This window comes from Pleurodeles waltl, chromosome 3_1 (genome assembly GCF_031143425.1).
Source record: "Pleurodeles waltl isolate 20211129_DDA chromosome 3_1, aPleWal1.hap1.20221129, whole genome shotgun sequence".
NCBI lineage: Eukaryota > Metazoa > Chordata > Amphibia > Caudata > Salamandridae > Pleurodeles > Pleurodeles waltl.
Genome location: NC_090440.1, coordinates 483528401 through 483548992, shown reverse-complemented (window position 1 = coordinate 483548992; position 20592 = coordinate 483528401). Strand labels below are relative to the sequence as shown.

The 20592-nt window shown below is 46.1% G+C and overlaps 1 protein-coding gene across 2 annotated transcripts in view; it reads right to left on the bottom strand.

The window, feature by feature from the left end:
- Positions 1-20592, bottom strand: part of CHD2 (chromodomain helicase DNA binding protein 2) — a 1519436-nt gene that overhangs the window by 410520 nt on the left and 1088324 nt on the right. For both annotated transcript variants that reach the window (XM_069222751.1, XM_069222752.1), the window contains one exon: positions 15637-15775. In XM_069222751.1, the coding sequence (XP_069078852.1) occupies positions 15637-15775 (139 nt within the window). The remainder of the gene's footprint in view (positions 1-15636; positions 15776-20592) is intronic.

The following is a 20592-nucleotide window of genomic DNA, read 5'->3' as shown; positions in this document are numbered from 1 at the left end:
AGAGTAGACTTGGCCCCAAGGAAAGGGAGGGAAACGCCTCAACTGCTCAACTGAGGATTGGTGGGAGGCCATATGCGGGGAAGTCAGCAAATGCTGCGACTTCGACTGCTTGCGTCATGACTTACAGCGTGAATTCGATGGAGAGTGACATCCACGAGAAGGACTCATTGGACGGGCCTGCGAACAGACCTTAGTACAAGAAAGAGACCGTGGTTGATGGGAAGTGGCGTAGAATTAGGAAACGTATAAATTGGAGTGCTGTCTCGTACAGTAGAGTGGATTTCTGTATTGTACATTGTTGGAAACTGTCGTAGAGTGTTGTACAACAGAGTGTACGAGAATAGAGTTGAGTGCACATTTCTGGAGTGCAGCGAAACAGAGTAAAGTCTAGTATGAGTGACAAGAGTCTAGTAGAGTGTTGTAGAGCTGAATTATCAGAAGTGGAGGAGAGTACACTGAAGTGACAGAGTACAGTGGAGTGGCATAAAGTGGAAAAGCATTGAGAGGAGTAGAGTAGACAGGTGTGGCATATAATGGAGTGGCATAAAGTGTAATAGTGTGTAGTGTAGAATAGTACAGTGAAGTGGCATACACTGAAGTGGTTTAGACTGGAGTGGTGTATTGTGAGTTAGGGTAGAGTGCACAATCATACAGTGGAGTGGTATACAGTGGAGTAAGGTATAGTAGAATACCAGGCAGTAGTGGGGCAAAGACTGAAGCTGCAGTGTAGCATACAGTGTAATAGAGTAGCATACAGTGTAATAGCGTAGAATGGAGTGGCATGGAGTGGAGTACAGTGGAGTGGTGTAGAGTGGAATAGCTTAGAGTAGAAAAGCGTACAGTAGATTGGCGAGCAGTGGAGTGGTGTAGACTGAAGTAGTGTACAGCAGAGTCGGGTACAGTGATATAGCATATAGTGGAGTGGTGTAGAGAGGAGTGGGGTAAATTGCAGTGGCATCTAATGACCTAGCGTAGAATGGAGTGGTGTAGAGGAGTGATGTACAAAGGAGTGACGTAGAGTGTAGTAGTATGTAGTGGAGTGACATACTGAGGAATAATGTAGAGTGAAGTGGTGTACAGTAGAGTGGCATAGTCTGGAAAAGCGTAATGTGGAGTAGCATAAAAAGAAGTGGTGTAGACCAAGGAGGCGTACAATGGAATAGCGTAGAATGGAGTGGGGTAGAGTGGAGTGGCATTCACTTGAGTAGTGTAGAGTGAAGCAGCATGGAGTGGAGTCGCCTACAGTGGAATAGCATAGAGTGGAGTAGCATATAGTGGAATAGCATGTACTGGAGTAACATATACCAGCGGCATACAGTGAAGAAGTGTACACTGGAGAGGCGTAGAGTGAAGCTGCATACGGTGTAACAGCCTTGAGTGGACTAGCGTAGAGTGGAGGTGTATACAGTATAATAGTGTAGAGTGGCGTGACAGAGTGGAGTGTTTCTAGTGAAATGGCATAGAGTGTAATAGTGTAGAAAAGTGCCACTTTTTGACATGGTTACCCCCTAATTTTTGCCTGGTATAGGATGTGATTTCAACTGAAAGTGCACTGAGTTCCTGCTAACCAGGTCCCCATGCTAGATCTCTTTCCCTAAACTGTAAAAAAAATTCCCCAACTAGCAAATCCTTTAGCACCCTCTGCAAGTCCCTAGTAAGTGCTAACCCCGGTAGCTAGGGCCTGAGGTGCTAAAGAGGGTCACTAAGAGCTGCAGCACAAATTATGCCACCCTAAGGGGCCCCTGCACAAGTAGATATGCCTGTGCCATGTCTATGTCAATTCTCAGACATAGTAAGTGACCAGGGAAGCCATTTTAAAAGCATGTGCTGGGCAGTGGTCATTACGAGCTCCCCAGCTACATGATGGCTTAACTGAAGATAGGGTGTTTGGTATCAAACATCTTGTACTGATGAACCCACTTTGGGGCCAGTGTTGAATTTACCAATACATGCACCCAGAGGGCACCTTAGAGGTGCCCCCTGAAACACTACCAGCCTCTGGTGTGCTCGCTGACCAGTTTCTGCCAGCCTGACACCTGAGCATGGTACTGGCCTCCAAGGGTGAGTGTCTTCCACTCTCAGGAGGTCCCAAATAAAAGCCCATCTGGGAAGAGGGTGTAACACTCCCTCCCACAGGATGATCTGCTGATTAGCCTTCCTAAGGCGACAAGCCTCAAAGGGCCGCCACCTTTGAAATGTGAATCTGGCTCCCCCCACAGGAGAGAAAGCCACCCCTCTGTCCAGAGCCTATTTGGCACCTATTTGGGAAATTTAGATAGCCAGGTAGGCGTGCCACCACCAGCCCAGTACCACCACAATGTTTCAGAGGTAGCCATCTTTGAGATGGCATACCTAGGAATTCTGGGACACTGTTATGCCCACTTCCCACAGGAAGAGGTCATACAGTGGGCATAAGGACCCCAAGGGTCAGTAGCCCATTAGCTACTACCCTACACAACCCTAACACCCCTAAATTGAGTATATAGGGGAGCCCCTGGCACGAGAGAAGCAGATCCTGACGACCTGAGATCAAGGACATCAAAAAGCCGAGGCAACAGAAGAGGAGAAAAGAAGCACCTGACTTGGTGCCAGCCCCGCCAGCCTGTCTGCATCCCTCAATGAAATCTGCACTAAAGATGACTCATCCTGCACCTGTGACTCCAGAAACCCAGGACGACTGCTTGCCTTTGAAAAGACTTAAGACCTCCCGTGAACAGCGGACCTATTACACAACAAACTCCAAAAGATGGGACTCTGAAGCCTGGCACCAGAAACCACCACTGCACTCAAAGTCTCTAATCCAAGTTAAAGAGTACCAACAGTGCTAACAAGGTACCCCAGCCCCCCAAAGTCCAACTCCAATGTGGGTTCACCCATCCTGGACTCCCTGGTGATGCCTGCAGCCTCCCCTCTACTGCAACTGTGCCGGGGAAAAAAAAAAAAAAAAAAAAAAACTGACACATCAAGACACCTCTGCACCCGTCGCCCCTGAGCCGTAGAGAAGAAGACTAAAGGTGCCTACCTGTGCCCAAGCACTGTGAGGCGTGAGCCCCGCTGTTGGTACAGCCCGACTGGCATCCTGGCCAGAGCCTCTTTTTGCAGTGACCCAACTCCACAGAAACGCATTGGGAACTCAATGCCGTTTTGTGCTCTGCACCCGGCCGCCCTGATGCCGCTGAGGGTGTACCATGGCTGCTGCCTTGGACCTTGCCCACTACTGACCTTAACCCCCGGAGATTGGTCTTTTAAGTCATTGTAATCGAACTGTTTGCAGAACTTGTTTTTCCTCAGATAGGATAACACTGCCGAACTCAGAAATTGTCCACGTTTTAAAGTGTAAAGGATTTCTATTTAAAAACGTACTTACCCAAATGATTTTTCTCTGATGCCTAAACATATATAAAGATATTGCTATTTCTATAAATTGGTGTGGAGCTCCTTCTTGGTTCATGTGTCTCATTTATTAACTACTGTATGTATCTGAAGATATTTTGCACTCATCTGTGTTAAGCCCACAGCTGCTCTACCACTCTACCCCTACATAGGGCACTTTTGAGATTGCATAGAAAGCTCTGTCCACTTACCTGGGAACCCTAGACCCTTTACACAGTAATCATATACCACATAAAGGACCAGCTTCCTATAAATAGTGTATAGTGGAGTAGAGTATAGTGGAAGGGTGTATCAGGGAGTGGTGTAGACTGGAATGGCATACAATGACATGGAGTAGAGCGTAATATAGCATCCAGTGGGGAGCCCTACATTGGAGTAGGGTCCAATTGAATGGCATAGAGTGGCGTGACATACACTGGAGTGGCATAAAGTGGAGTAGCGTACAGAGGAGTGGCACACAGTGTAGAGTGTAATCGTGTAGTGTGTAATGGAGTAGCTTCCAGTAGAGTAGCTTATAATGGAGCATTGTATACTGAAGTGGCATACAGTGGCATGGGATAGAGTGTAATTGCATACAGTTGAGTGGCAAACACTGGAGTAGGGTCCAATCGAATAGCACAGAATGAAGTGCCATAGAGTGGAGTAGGGTACAGTGGAGTGGCATACAGTGGATTGGTGTACAGTGGAGTGGAGTAGCATACACTGGAGTGTTGTGAAATGGAGTGGCATACAGTGGAACAGAGTGGAGTGGTGTACAGTAAAATGGTGTAGAGTGAAATAGCATACCATGGAGTGATGTAGACTGGAGTGATGTACAGTGGTTTTGCGAACAGTTTAGAAGAGTGGAGTGGCACAGAGTGGAGTCTCATACACTGGAGTGGCGCTGAACAACTAGAAGAGCGTATAGATGAATGGCTACAGTGGTGTGGATACAGATGTATGTGAAATTTAGCAGCAATGTAGATTATGGTGTTCAGACTAATGCAAATCTACGAATTGTGACATTCTGCTTTTCTCCATATTTGCCAATCAACACAGGGCCACACATGGTGGCCTTGCCTTTTCCCTTGTAAATCTGACTTAAGTATTGCACTGCCCATGCAACACCATGAGTGGTGCAAAGGTACCTCAATCCAATAATATGCTAGGCCTTAGTTATATTTTGGGTCATGGTATACGGTGATAACTTTGCAGTATACTGTAGTACATAGTGATGACAAGACATTATATAATCGGGTAACGTGTTTTTTGAGAATTAAAAGGCAGCCTTATTGTTTTTAAAACACTGTGGCTGTGTTCAATGTTATGACCTTAGATAAAGGTTAAGTAATAGGTCCCTACCTATTACCACTCTAAGTGAAAAAAGGTAGTGAAATAGTGTTTTAATATATTTTTAAATATGTTTACGGCCATGTACTGTGGTAGTTTCACAAAATTTTGTGAAATTCCACTAAAGTACCACAGTGACAGATATCACTAAGTTCCAATGCCAAGTAACTTACCCATACTTAACTGCAGTACCCAAAAAAACATAGGGGGTCATTATGACCCTGGCGGAAGGTGGAGAACTGGCGGTAAGACCGCCAACAGGCTGGCGGTCTCACTCTGTGGAATTATGACCATGGCGGTTACCACCATGGTCATCCGCTGGTTCTCCGTTCCGCCCGCCAGGTCGGAGACGACCACTGGGCTGGAGACCTGGAGACCGGCGGTATTTGGACTCGGCATACCGTCGTAGATTTCCAGCGGTTTGAACCGCCATGAAATCCATGGCGGTAAGCACAATCAGTGCCAGGGAATTCCTTCCCTGGCACTGATAGGAGTCTCCACCGCCCCCCACCCCCACCCCGACTCCCTCCCCTACACCCCCCACCACACCTGCCACCCCCCAAAGGTGGCAGGGCCCCCCTCCCCACCCCGAACCCCCAACATCACATCACCCATACCCACACAACATGCACGCAGGCACCACCTACACACTTACACGCACACACGCCGACATACATGCCTACATCCACACACAGTCAGACACGCACACCCACATTCAAACATACACGCACACATCCATACAGACATACCCACAGACATACACGCACTCATTCCCATACACACGACACCCCTGCAAGCATACACGCACTCACACCCCCCCTCTACATACACACACGCACACACCCATGCACCCACACAACACACAACACCCCCCTACCCCTCTCCCCTCACGGACGATCGGCTTACCTGGTCCGACGATCCTCCGGGAGGGGACGGGAGCCATGGGGGCAGCTCCGCCGACACCACACCTCCAACAGAACACCGCCACGGCGAATCACAGGATGTGATTCGCTGGGCGGTGTTCTGTTGGCGTGGCGGTGGAGCAACCTCCACTTCCCTGCCTCCCGCCAGTATGGCTGTTGGCGGCTCTCCGTCCGTAAAAGGACGGAGAGCTGCCAACGGTCATAATAGGATGAGCGGCAAACCGCCACCACTGGCGGTCTTCCGCACGGCGGTCCCTCTGCGGTCTTCAGAAAAGACCGCCGAGGTCAAAATGACCCCCATAATCTCTGCACCATAATGTAATAATCCTGCCAAATGTCACTTAAATCAGTTCAGCCATTTTCGTGCTACATCAAACACAACAGTCTATAGCATGCATTACATTGGTGGAAAGTGTTTTGGGACCCCCTTTTATCTTTGCACCCTTTAACGATTCACCACAAAATTTTACATCATCTCAAAATGTAGAAAATGCTATAGGTCTGGAAACATCTATGGTGATTCATCAAATAGATGGAAAGTTATTAGGGAGGTAGAATCCAAGAAATTCCTATCTTTGGGAATACTAGCTACAACTACAGAGTGGCAATCCAATTTAATGCGATTTGTTTTTTTTAATCTATTGTATTTGTTATGTATTTGTTTATTGGTTTGCATAATCATGTGACCATAATTGTGACTTTTAGCTGTTCGCATAGTAATTCTGAAACTTAACGTACAAGTTACTTACCTTCAGTAACAAAATATCTGGTAGAGAAATTTTCTAGTTGCAGATTCCTTACCTTAAAATTTCCCCCAAACGTCAGACTGGATCTGGAGATTTTTCTTCGAGCAATACCCTTGCATGTCGGTAGGTGGTATCGGTCGACTCCGTGGGCGTCGTAGTCGCCGTGATGACGTCGGGAGTAGTTATTCATCGCAGTGACATCAGTTTTCTTTTTACGAATTTCCATGCCAAAGCGCAGAGCTGCTAAGAACACTGAGATTGGTGCGCCAGAGCTACGAACCTAAAGGGGGAATCTCTGTCCCTAGAAATCAGTTCGCAAGCGAGGACAATGGGAGGGTCGGTAAGGAATCTGCAACTAGAATATATCTCTATCAGATATTCTGTTACCGAAGGTAAGTAACTTGTACATCTGATAGAGACTTCTAGTTGCAGATTCCTTACCTTAGAATAGATACCCAAGCAATGCCATCCTCGGAGGTGGGCTGTGAATCAAGATCATAAAAGAAAGTCCTCCAGGACCAAACAAACCAAAGTAGCCGGCCTGATGGACCTGACTGTCCAGGCAGTAGTGCTTAGCAAACGTATGTAAGGATGCCCACATGCCTGCCTGGTAGATATCCAGGACAGGATCTCTGCGTGCTAACGCAGTGGAAGCAGCAGTCGCTCTGGTAGAATGAGCATGCAAGCCCTCAGGGGGTTGCTTCTTGGCCAAAGCATAGCACATCTTGATGCAAAGTAGTACCCATCGATAGATGGTATATGTTTTTGTACCACCTTCCCTTTCTTCGCACCCACTTACCCGACAAAGAGTCGATTGACCACCTGGAAATCTTTAGTACGATTAAGATAGAATGCCAAAGCTCTTTGTGGGTCCAGATCGTGGAGTTTCTCCTTTTCATGGGAAGGATGTGGGGGTGCGTAAAAAGTAGGCAGGGTGATGGACTAGCCTACATGAAAAGGTGTAACAACCATGGGAAGGAAGGAAGCCTTAGTGCGCAACACCACTTTGTCAGGGTGCACAGACAAGAATGGAGGTTTGGACGAAAGGGCCTGAAGCTCACTCACCCTGCAAGCAGAAGTGATAGCAACAAGAAAGACAATCTTGAAAGTGAGGAGCTGTAGGAACTTGGCTCTGTATGCACTATCTCAAAGTAAGGAATAGTATGCACAGAGTCCAAGGGTTCCCCTTAGAGGTAAGATAGTGGCAAAAAGAGATAATACTAATGCTCTATTTTGTGGTAGTGTGGTCGAGCAGTAGGCTTATCAAAGGAGTAGTGTTAAGCATTTGTTGTACACACACAGGCAATAAATGAGGAACACACACTCAGAGACAATTCCAGGCCAATAGGTTTTTTTTATAGAAAAATATATTTTCTTAGTTTATTTTAAGAACCACAGGTTCAAATTTTACATGTAATACTTCAAATGAAAGGTATTGCAGGTAAGTACTTTAGGAACTTTGAATAATCACAATAGCATATATACTTTTCAAATAAATCACATATAGCTATTTTAAAACAGTGCAATTTTCAACAGTTCCTGGGGGAGGTAAGTATTGGTTAGTTCTTGCAGGTAAGTAAACCACCTAACGGGTTCAAGTTTGGGTCCCCACCGTTGGGGGTTCAGAGCAACCCCAAAGTTACCACACCAGCAGCTCAGGGCCGGTCAGGTGCAGAGTTCAAAGTGGTGCCTAAAACACATAGGCTTCAATGGAGAAGGGGGTGCCCCGGTTCCAGTCTGCCAGCAGGTAAGTACCCGCGTCTTCGGAGGGCAGACCAGGGGGGTTTTGTAGAGCACCGGGGGGGGGGGCACAAGTTAGCACAGAAAGTACACCCTCAGCAGCACAGGGGCGGCCGGGTGCAGTGTGCAAACACACGTCGGGTTTCCAATGTAAACCAATGAGAGACCAAGGGGTCTCTTCAGCGATGCAGGCAGGCAAGGGGGGGGCTCCTCAGGGTAGCCACCACCTGGGCAAGGGAGAGGGCCTCCTGGGGGTCACTCCTGCACTGGAGTTCGATCTTTCAGGTCCTGGGGGCTGCAGGTGCAGAGTCTTTTCCAGGCGTCAGGATCTGGGAGTCAGGCAGTCGCGATCAGGGGGAGCCTCGGGGTTCCCTCTGCAGGCGTCGCTGTGGAGGGTCAGGGGGGGCAACTCTGGCTACTCACTGTCTCGTAGTCGCCGTGGAGTCCTCCCTGAAGTGTTTGTTCTCCACAAGTCGAGCCGGGGGCGTCGGGTGCAGAGTAGCAAGTCTTACGCTTCCGGCGGGAAACGCAGTTGTCTTGAAGTTGCTTCTTTGGAAAAAAAGTTGCAGGCTTTGATGAACAGGGCCGCTGTTCTCGGGAGTTTCTTGGTCCTTCTAGAGCAGGGCTGTCCTCTGTGGATTCAGAGGTCGCTGGTCCCTGGGGAGAGCGTCGCTGGAGCAGTTTCTTCAGAAGGGGGGGAAGACAGGCCGGTAGAGCTGGGGCCAAAGCAGTTGGTGTCTCCGTCTTCTCTGCAGGGTTTTTCAGCTTAGCAGTCCTCTTCTTCTTAGGTTGCAGGAATCTGAGTTCCTAGGTTCAGGGGAGCCCCTAAATACAGAATTTAGGGGTGTGTTTAGGTCAGGGAGGGCAGTAGCCAATGGCTACTAGCCCTGAGGGTGGCTACACCCTCTTTGTGCCTCCTTCCAAGGGGAGGGGGTCACATTCCTATCCCTATTGGGGGGATCCTCCATCTGCAAGATGGAGGATTCCTAAAAGTCAGAGTCACTTCAGCTCAGGTTGCCTTAGGGGCTGTCCTGACTGACCAGTGACGACTCCTTGTTTTTCTCATTATCTCCTCCGGCCTTGCCGCCAAAAGTGGGGCCGTGGCCGGAGGGGGCGGGCAACTCCAGTAGCTGGAATGCCCTGTGGTGCTGTAACAAAGGGGGTGAGCCTTTGAGGCTCACCGCCAGGTGTTACAGCTCCTGCAAGGGGAGGTCATAAGCATCTCCACCCAGTGCAGGCTTTGTTACTAGCCACAGAGTGGCAAAGGCACTCTCCCCATGTGGCCAGCAACATGTCTCGAGTGTGGCAGGCTGCTAAAACCAGTCAGCCCTCACAGGTAGTTGGTTAAGGTTTCAGGGGGCACCTTTAAGGTGCCCTCTGGGGTGTATGTTACAATAAAATGTACACTGGCATCAGTGTGCATTTATTGTGCTGAGAGGTTTGATACCAAACTTCCCAGTTTTCAGTGTAGCCATTATGGTGCTGTGGAGTTCGTGTTTGACAGACTCCCAGACCATATACTCTTATGGCTACCCTGCACTTACAATGTCTAAGGTTTTGCTTAGACACTGTAGGGGCACAGTACTCATGCACTGGTGCCCTCACCTATGGTATAGTGCACCCTGCCTTAGGGCTGTAAGGCCTGCTAGAGGGGTGACTTATCTATACTGCATAGGCAGTGTGAGGTTGGCATGGCACCCTGAGGGGAGTGCCATGTCGACTTACTCGTTGTGTCCTCACCAGCACACACAAGCTGGCAAGCAGTGTGTCTGTGCTGAGTGAGGGGTCCCCAGGGTGGCATAAGACATGCTGCAGCCCTTAGAGACCTTACCTGGCATCAGGGCCCTTGGTACCAGGGGTACCAGTTACAAGGGACTTACCTGGATGCCAGGGTGTGCCAATTGTGTAAACAAAAGTACAGGTTAGGGAAAGAACACTGGTGCTGGGGCCTGGTTATCAGGCCTCAGCACACTTTCAAATCAAAACATAGCATCAGCAAAGGCAAAAAGTCAGGGGGTAACCATGCCAAGGAGGCATTTCCTTACAGGAGCCGTAAGCGGCAATTGTGCATCGGCTCAACGGGACGGGAGTACACAATAAATAAGTTTCAGATACAGCAGTCTAGTTTATTTTTGGGGCTTTCTTGCTACTTTTAGTTAGATTGTGCTACATATGAATCCCGAAGTGAATGAAGGCCAATCATTGTTATACAAATTAAGATTATTTTTTCCTAATGGCCAATTATCGTTTCTTCTGTATAGTAGTTTGTGTAGCTCACTGCTAAGTCACTTTTCCATTTTGTTGCACAGGAGTATACAAGGAAGGTGATCTTTGTTTGGCATGCTGGGCACAGTTTTATTTTGTGAGCCAGAGAGCATGCAAAGAAACTTATGTAGATTAACATGTATTCTATTTGTTATGCATTTGTGTATAGGTTTCTCTTAGCATGTTACCATAAATGGGTCTTTCAGTTGTTCAAGTAGTAAATCTGAAACTTTACATAAGCAGTCTAGTTTATTCTTTGGGCTTCATTGTTCCTTTTAGTAGGATTGGGCTACATATGAAGGCCAAAGTGAATGAAAGGCAATCATTATTATTGTTAGTTATTGCTGTAAAAATTGAGGTTATTATTTTTTCCTATTGGCCAATTATCATGTCCTCCAAATTGTACTTTGTGTGGCTCCCTGCTAGGGCAATTTTTCATTTTGCTCCAAAGGGGTGCACAAGAATGATTGTTTGGCTTGTTGTGCCAGTTTTATTGTGTGAGCCAGAGAGCATGCAAAGAAAACATATGTAGATTAAGATGTATTGATTTAGTTATGTATTTGTTTATAAGTTTCCATTAGCATGTGAACATAAATGGGACTTTCAGTTGTTTATTTAGTAAATCTGAAACTTTACAGTCTAGTTTATTTTTTGGGCTTCTCTTGCTACATTTAGTAGTATTGTGCTACAAGATAGTACCAAGTTGACAAACCTTATAATTTGCATTTATTTAATTTATCTGCAGTACCCCCAGAGAATCATCTGTGCCCCTAATAGGTAATGCTGAAAATTTCATAAAAATCCAGCAGGCGGTTTTTGAGCTATGCAAAATACAAGTACATGGAAAATGGATTGGATCTGAAGCCCTTTTTGGGACCCCCCCCGCTTTTTATCTGCACCCCCTTGACCAAATGCCTTTCAGTCATCTCAAAATAAAACCGGGGCAGGTCTGAAAAGTTTCACACATGTTCATCAAACGGATGCAAAGTTATTAAGGGACAACAATAAAACAATATCTGGTCACCCTAACTATAACTACAGAGTGGCTACTTCCACTCTGTGATAAGCAATATAAATAGACCTTTTGGTCAATAAATATGAACATTAAGTAAGAAAATGAACCCTTGTTGTAATAGGTAAAACTGAGGTCTTTTCTGATTCAGTGAGCAATGATAACTTTAAAATAATAACACATGTCATGAATAAAGACAATAAAAATTATTTGTAAGGAAGAACACTCCTGGTGAAGTAATATGTTTAATTCTATTTCCAGTGTGGAACCACATATGGTAATACCACCATGCTGTAGTGCAACATGTTGAATAACAGCAAGAAATGCTGATGACTTGCCAAGGCTGATGGTTTAGGAAGCTATTGCTCTAGAGCAGAGGTTCTTAACCTATGATCTGGGGAACCCTTGAGGTCTGCAACGCCTACGCAGGAGGGGGGCCGCGACTGCTTTGAAAATTAAATAATAGCAGATTAATAAAGTGCATGTAAATAAAGAAGCAAAATGTAAATTGTAAAACTTAAAATGTTAAGCAAATGTGAAGGAATTTGGAATTGAAGGTGGAAAATTAAGTAGATATCCTCAAATTCATTCATGGGAGCAGTCCAAATCCATCAAACAGAATGCAAAATGGACAATGTGTGGCTTTAGTTGCATTTGTATTTAAATCTTTTATTAGTCAATTGAGCCATAAGCATGCATTATACTAACATACAATAAAAGCAGTATGTAGGAAGTTGGCTCTGTATATACTGTTTCAAAGTAAGAAATAGTGTGCACAGCGTGCAAGGGTTCCCCTTAGAGGTAAGACAGTGGCAAAAATAAATAATTCTAATTCTCTATTTTGTGGTATTGTGGTCGAGCAGTAGGCTTATCAGAGGGTAGTGTTAAGCATTCGTTGTACACACACAGGCAATAAATGAGGAACACACACTCAAAGACTTAACTCAAGGCCAATAGTTTTTATATAGAAACATTTATTTTCTTAGTTTATTTTAAGAACCACAGGTTCAAGATTTGAAGTAAACACATAAAATGCATGGTACTTCACACAGGTAAGTTAGGAACTTTGAATAAAAGCAATATCATATACAGTCATTGTTAAAATGGCAATAAGCTATTTTAAAAGTGGACACTGCAAAAATCAACAGTTACTGGGGGAGGTAAGTAAAGGTTAGATTGTGAGGTAAGTAAGACACTTACAAGTCTCAGTTCCTGGGCATAGGCAGCCCACCGTTGGGGATTCAAGGCAACCCCAAAGTTACCACACCAGCAGCTCAGGGCCGGTCAGGTGCAGAGGTCAAAGAGGTGCCCAAAACACATAGGCACCTATGGAAAACAGGGCTGCTCCGGTTCCAGTCTGCCAGCAGGTAAGTACCTGCGTCCTCAGGAGGTGTACCAGGGGGATTTTGTAGAGCAGTGGGGGGGACACAAGTAGGCACACAAAACACACCCTCAGTGGCACAGGGGCCGCCGGGTGCAGTGTGCAAAACAGGCGTCGGGTTTTCAGATAGGAAACAATGGAGGGACCCGGGGGCACTCTAGCGGTGCAGGCAGGCACGGGGGGGCTTCTCGGGACAGCCACCACCTGGGCTAGGTAGAGGGTCGCCTGGGTGGTCACTCCTGCACGGAGAGGCTCGGTTCCTTCAGGTCCTGGGGGCTGCAGGTGCAGTGCTTGTTCCAGGCATCGGGTCCCTTGTTACAGGCAGTCGTGGTCAGGGAGAGCCACTGGATTCTCTCTGCAGGCGTCGCTCTGGGGGCTCAGGGGGGTCGTCTCGGGCTACTCACGGGGTCGCAGTCGCCGGGGAGTCCTCCCTGTGGTGTTTGTTCTCGGAGTCTCAAGGCGGGGGTGTCAGGTGCAGAGTGTGAAGTCTCACGCTTCCAGAGGGAAGAGTGAGTTCTTTAAAAGTTGATCTTTGTTGCAAAGATGTTGCTGTTGTTGAGTAGGGCCGTTGCTCATGGGAGTTTCTTGGTCCTTTATTCAAGGGCACTCCTCTGAGGCCCTGAGGTCGCTGGTCCATGTCGGATGCGTCGCTGGTTGCAGGTTTTCGAGTCAGGAGACAGGCCAGTAGGGCTGGGGCTAAAGCAGTTGTTGTCTTCCGTCTTCTCTGCAGGGCTTGTAGGTCAGCAGTCCTTGTTTCTTCAGGTTGCAGAAATCTGATTTCCTGTGTTCTAGGGTGCCCCTAAATACTAGACTCAGGGGTGTGTTCAGGTCTGGGAGGGCAGTAGCCAATGGCTACTGTCCTGGAGGGTGGCTACACCCTCTTTGTGCCTCCTCCCTGTAGGGAGGGGGGCACATCCCTAATACTATTGGGGGAATCCTCCAAAACTCAGATGGAGGATTTCTAAAGGCAGGGGTCACCTCAGCTCAGAGGCTGTCCTGAGTGGTGGGTGACTCCTCCTTGTTTTTCTCATTATCTCCTCCAGCCTTGCTGCCAAAAGTGGGGGCAGAGGCCGGAGGGGCGGGCATCTCCAATAGCTGGGATGCCCTGGGGCGCTGTAACAAAAGGGGTGAGCCTTTGAGGCTCACCGCCAGGTGTTATAGTTCCTGCAGGGGGAGTTGAGAAGCACCTCCACCCAGTAAAGGCTTTTGTTCCTGGCCACAGAGTGACAAAGGCACTCTCCCCATGTGGCCAGCAACTTGTCTGGTGTGTGGCAGGCTGGCAGGAACTGGTCAGCCCACACTAGAAGTCGGACTGGTATTCAGGGGGCATCTCCAAGATGCCCTCTGGGTGCATGTTACAATAAATTGCACACTGACATCAGTGTGCATTTATTGTGCTGAGAAGGTTGATACCAAACTTCCCAGTAGTCAGTGTAGCCATGGAACCGTGGAGTTTGTGTTCGACAAACTCCCAGACCATTAGTAAATGGCTACCCTGCACCTACAATGTCTAAGAATTGGCTTATCAACAAAAAGAGGGATCGGGAGGATTAAAGGTCCAGTGTACATACTCCCAATACGTGCAATCAATAACAAAAGTACACTGTTCCTAACTCTAGGGTGAACAGTTAAAGTTTAGGAGCTAAAAACCCTCACACACCCGAAAGGGTGTCATGCTTCATCATCGGGAAGCTCCTCGTCAGACCGGCTGGTGCAATGTCTGACGGGCTCCCCTTTCGGGGGCTCTTTGCCGGAGATCTTTTTGACATGTGGTGGCTGCCGTTGATTTATGAAGGTCAGACACTCTGAATGGCAGGAGAGTGATCAAATTAAGATTGATTAGAAACCCCTGAACTTGTTCTGTTTTAATATCTATCCAGAGGGGTTACGATCAAGATTAAAAACATAATAAAGTGGGGAATGAGAATGATGCTCAACCACTTTAGAAAGCCTGGAGTACTGGGAAATTGTCACCTGTCTCCTAGGGTATGGTCAACATGTTTCGCGTAATATTGGTCGTGAAAGATCCTCTAACGCTTCATCAGGACCAACATGTTTCGTGTAATATTGGTCGTGAAAGATCCTCTAACGCTTCATCAGGACCTACAGCAAACTAGACTTCTCCTGGCTGTGTACAAAAGAAAACACTATCTAATTACGTGTATGAGAGATAAATAGCAGTCACTTACAGCATTTCTGTGAACTGTCTCGTAAACAAAAAGGTCGCCCCGCCCTCTGCTTTTGGGGGGCCCCTTAGGGGGTAGCACGATCCAGCCTATAGCTTTTTTATATAGGCGTCCTCAATTCGAGACACCTACCCACAGTCGTGCTCGCCCTGAAGACTTGGCTTAGACACTGTAGGGGCATAGTGCTCATGCAGCTATGCTCTCACCTGTGGTATAGTGCACCCTGCTTTAGGGGTGTAAGGCCTGCTAGAGGGGTGACTTACTTATGCCACAGGCAGTGGGTTGTGGGCATGGCACCCTGAGGGGAGTGCCATGTCGACAGTCTTTTTCTCCCCACCAGCACACCCAAGCTGTGAGGCAGTGTGCATGTGCTGAGTGAGCGGTCCCCAGGGTGGCATAATACATGCTTCAGCCCTTAGAGACCTTCCCTGGCCACAGGGCCCTTGGTACCAGGGGTAACTTTTAAAAGGGGCTTATCTGTGTGCCAATTGTGGAGACTAAGGTACAGCTTTAGGGAAAGAACACTGGTGATGTGCCTGGTTAGCAGGTTCCCAACACACTTCCAATCAAAGCTGGCATCAACAAAAGGCAAAATGTTAGGGGGTAACCATGCCAACAGTTGCATTTTCCTACAACAAAATTAAGAATAACAAGTACATACTTTCTTCTTTCTTCTGGGTCCACAGGAATGGATTTGTTTAGCAATGCAAACTCTTCTTCATGTTGAATAATGGCTTTTACATTGACCTGGACTCCAGAAATCTTTATGGTAGGGCCACGTTTCTTTCCAGGCACTTTACCTGTGAAAAGCAAACACAGCAGTATGTGAGATGTGTGGTGAAGCTAATGGCCAATAACGTGTACGAACACACTGCAGCTGCTGGAAAGTGATAAAAGGTGAATACATGTAGCAACTTAACATATCATTTTATATCAACAATAAGCTTTTCTAAGCCCATGTACTAGATGACTAGAAGCACCGACAATGGACAACATTTGAACCCAGAATTGCGTCACAATGTGAAAATGGGCATTTAGTATATGGAGGTTTATTAATCTCAAGTAATACTTTGTTTATTGGAAAAAAGGCCACACTTTAAATCTAGGGAACATTTAACATTGAAGTGTTGTACTTGTCCAAAACCCCAACTATCACTGGGCATAAAAATAATAAAAGTCTGCTCCTCCGACTGTTTTCCTGTGTAGCAATCTTCTTTCCTACATAATCATTGCTGCCAAAGCATATGCTTGTGAGTTCCAAAACAGACTCATCTTTGAATTCCTACCCTAGCGTGTGCTAGAAATGCTATGCTACTTGGAGTATCAGAACTCTAGGTGTGTCAAAACACTTGTGCAGAGAAAGAGCTCATACCCATACCAAAAGGCCAGATTCTCACACAGCAGATATCAGACATCAGGAAGGGATTTATTAGAGACCAGCAAGAGAGAATTCTACAGAGTTGGAGGGTCACCAACTGGAATTCTTTTATGAGCATTGCAAACTGAAGTTCAACGTATGGGTGATGATTTAATAGTTTAATAGTGGAGTGATCTGTATATCAACTTAATTACCTAAAGGGATATCAGCAACAGATGTTTGTAAAGAGATAACTACTTTAATCACTTTTTCTTATCAATATGTTTTTAACACATGATTTTATTACACTTGTTCAATTTTCAACATACCTGAATAGGATTCAATACAGTGAATCAGGGATAGGGTATTAGAAAGATCCCAATAAAGTGGCTTTGATTAAAGGAATGTCAATATGGATGAAACTGACCAACACAATATTTCTGATCTGGGACTTTAGTGAGTCTCCAACATATTTTTCTCCCATTACCTTTATTTCTATGTTTATTTGTATTGTGTAATGCTTACAAAACTTGCAAAAAAATGCATTGTAATTTCCAATCAAGACCATTAAATTAGACTAAAAATACAAAATCAGTTACACCAAGTAACCCTAATATATCATCCTTCACATACAAATGGAGGGATTGTTAGTTACTCAAGAAATGTTTAACCTTCTATTTTACTCAAGTTCTCTTTATTAGGTTTGCAAAACAGAAAGTTGCATATTAAAGTGGCCAGCAGCTTACAGATAGTCTGTAAATGTATCCGAGTATGCAACAATACAACCCATAGTAATGGAAAGCATCGACACTCCCACCTTCACCCTCTCCTACAACCTATGCCCAAACGTAGAACAGCTTACATAGGAGGGAAGTAGCATTATATAATTTTATTTTAACCTAATATGGTGCATGTCAAGTTGATTCCACTGCTATGTTTATTGTAAGTGGTGTGATGTAAGGATTCCTGAGAAGTTAGACTCTCTGTTTATAACTGTGTTTTCCTAACTGCCTATTCAGAGAGTTATTGTACATTCAGGCCAGCTGTGGAGGTAAAGTCCCTCGAATAGTTGGAGAACATTCCAACATAATTTGGAAAAAAAAGTGGACTAGTGGCTTTCATCTAGCTGAGAATTTAAGTTTTGTCTGTATGCCAGTTGCTCCATCGCCAACACCTCTCATAGATTATTAAACAGAGTAGTTGTGGTAGGAGTGTTCCTTTTCCTTTAGAAACAGGACAATAAACTGTCTGGCTGCCCTGAGCATATGGTGTAATACCAGTTCACAGTCATGTACAGTGATGCCCTCGAGCCACTCTGGAAGTACAGAAAAAAGAAAAAGTTACTTACCCTTGGCAAAATTCTTTCTGGTTGGTACTATTACCTACCTGAAGATCCTCATCTTGTGATACCCAAAGGCACTAGAGACTGGACCCAGACTTTTTCTCAGCAATTCCCTAACAGGTTTGTAGGTGCTGTCATGGACTCTACTTTAGATCAGCCCCAACCCAGATGTGACCTTGAAGCCCATACATAGCTGCCACCTCTCCGTTCTGACAACAGTTTCTTTCTTACATCTGTTCGTGCTGTCGGAAACAAAGCAATAGGAAATCAGTTTCAACCAGTGTGTGGATCTGTAGACTGCCATCTTCTTAACATGGACTAGAAGAATCCATTCTGCAGAATAGGGAAGTATTCTGTGGTTAGATAAAGTATGCACCGGACAGAACGTTACCAAAAGTAACTTTTTCTTCTGATAGACTCTTCAACTTGTGACAGTTCAGTAGTCCCTTAAGTGGGTGTGTGGAATTACTCAGCTCAGGAAATCCTTCAGAACAGACTGGGCAAAATGCCCCTCGCGCCGGACCTGGCCATTCAGGCAGTACTGTTTACTGAATGTGTGAACTGACAATCACATAGCTGCCTGGCAGATGTCTAAGACTATCACACCAGGCAACAATGCAGTGGTAGCAGACTTTGCTCAGGTGGAATGAGCATGAAGACCTTCAGGAAGCTGCTCCTTAGTCAGCCCATAAAAAAGCTTAATACATAAAACAGTCCATCTGAAAATGGTTCTCTTCTGCACAGCTTTGCACTTTTTCACCCCAAAGAAACCCAAAAAGCACTGATCATCCACCTATGTTCTTGGTACGACTGATGAACAAGTTACTCACCTTGAGTAATGGCTTATCTGGAAGAGACAATATCAAGTTACAAATTCCTTACCTTTGAGTTTACCCGAGGCATCAGAATGGATCCAGAGATTTTTCTTGAGCAGTACCCCTGCTCACTGTTTGGTGGTGTTGATCGGCTCTGCATCTATCGTCGGCATCATCAGTGCCTGATATGACATCACAGTTCCTATATAAACATCACCGCGGTGCACTGATGTCAGTTTCTTTTCAGAACTTTCCACACCAGAAGTGCAGAGCCATGAAGAACATTGACCAAACCAGTGCGCCATAACTAAGGCCCTAAAATGGGAGTTCCTGCCCCTAGAAATCAGTTGACAGAGCGGGTAGGATGGGTGGGTCAGAAAGAAATCTGCAACTACATATTGTCTCTACCAGATGAGGCATTATCGCAGATAAGTAACTGGTTCATCTGATAGAGACTTTTAGTTGCAGATTCCTTACCTTTGAATGGATACCCAAGCAATAACATCCCCGGAGATGAGTCTGTAAACCAAGATCATAGAAGAAAGTCCTGCAGGATCGAACAGGCAAAGTAGCCGTCCCAATGGACCCGATTGTCCATGCAGTAGTGTTTGGCAAATGTGTGCACGGATGCCTGACAGATATCAAGGACTGGAACTCTGTGTGCTAACACAGTGGCCCCAGCTGTAGCTCAAATGGAATGAGCATGCAAATCCAGACGGTTGCCTTTTGGCCAGTGAGCAACATATTTTAATGCAGAGTACGACCCGTCTTGAGATGATCCTCTTCTGCACTGCCCGAATTGATCATCCACCCGGAACCTATTTGGAGTCTCTCCCCTTCCTTAAAAGGATGTGGGCAAGGTGATGGATTGGCCTACGTGAAAGGGCGTAACCACTTTTGGCAGAAAGGATGCCCTAGTGAGAAGCACCACTTTGTCAGAGCAGATGGAAAGGTACGGGAACTTAGATGACAATGCCTGGAGCTCACTCACCCTGTCGGCAGATGTAATAGCCATAAGGAAGGCTGTTTTCAAAGTGAGACCCCTGAGAGGACAATTCTGGAGAGGCTCGAAAGGAGCATACATTAAAAAGGTCAAAACTAAATTCAAATCCCATTGGGGCATAATGAATGCAGATGGAGGAAAGAGATGTGTTAAGGATCCTATTAAAATAGGAGACTTAAACTACTAGGGTTGATCAGGCAACCTCAAAAATTCAGAAATAGCAGACAAATAACCTTTGAGAGTGCCGAAAGTAGAGCCCAGCTGGGCCAGTGATAAGCAAAAGGACCTCAAAGAGAGGAGCAGAAAGAGGGTCAAGAGACTTGTCTGTGCTCCATGCCACTAATTTCTTCCAAAGACAGGTGTATATATCGTTTTGGTGGATGGATGCCTGACTGCCAAGATAACGTTACAGACTTCAGGCGGAAGTACAAAAGCTGTCAACTCTTGCCTGTGGGAAGTTGGCTCTGTACAATATACACTAAATTAAAATGAGATATAGTGTGCACTGAGTACAGGGGTTCCCCAGCGGCTTAAAAGAGGCTAAAGTAGATAATATTAATGCTCACTTTTGTGGTAGTGTGGTGGAGCAGTTATGCTTATCAGAGGTGTAAGGAAATGCCTCCTTGGCATGGTTGCCCCCTGACTTTTTGCCTTTGCTGATGCTATGTTTACGATTGAAAGTGTGCTGAGGCCTGCTAACCAGGCCCCAGCACCAGTGTTCTTTCCCTAACCTGTACTTTTGTATCCACAATTGGCAGACCCTGGCATCCAGATAAGTCCCTTGTAACTGGTACTTCTAGTACCAAGGGCCCTGATGCCAAGGAAGGTCTCTAAGGGCTGCAGCATGTCTTATGCCACCCTGGAGACCTCTCCCTCAGCACAGACACCCTGCTTGCCAGCTTGTGTGTGCTAGTGAGGACAAAACGAGTAAGTCGACATGGCACTCCCCACAGGGTGCCATGCCAGCCTCTCACTGCCTATGCAGTATAGGTAAGACACCCCTCTAGCAGGCCTTACAGCCCTAAGGCAGGGTGCACTATACCATAGGTGAGGGTACCAGTGCATGAGCATGGTACCCCTACAGTGTCTAAACAAAACCT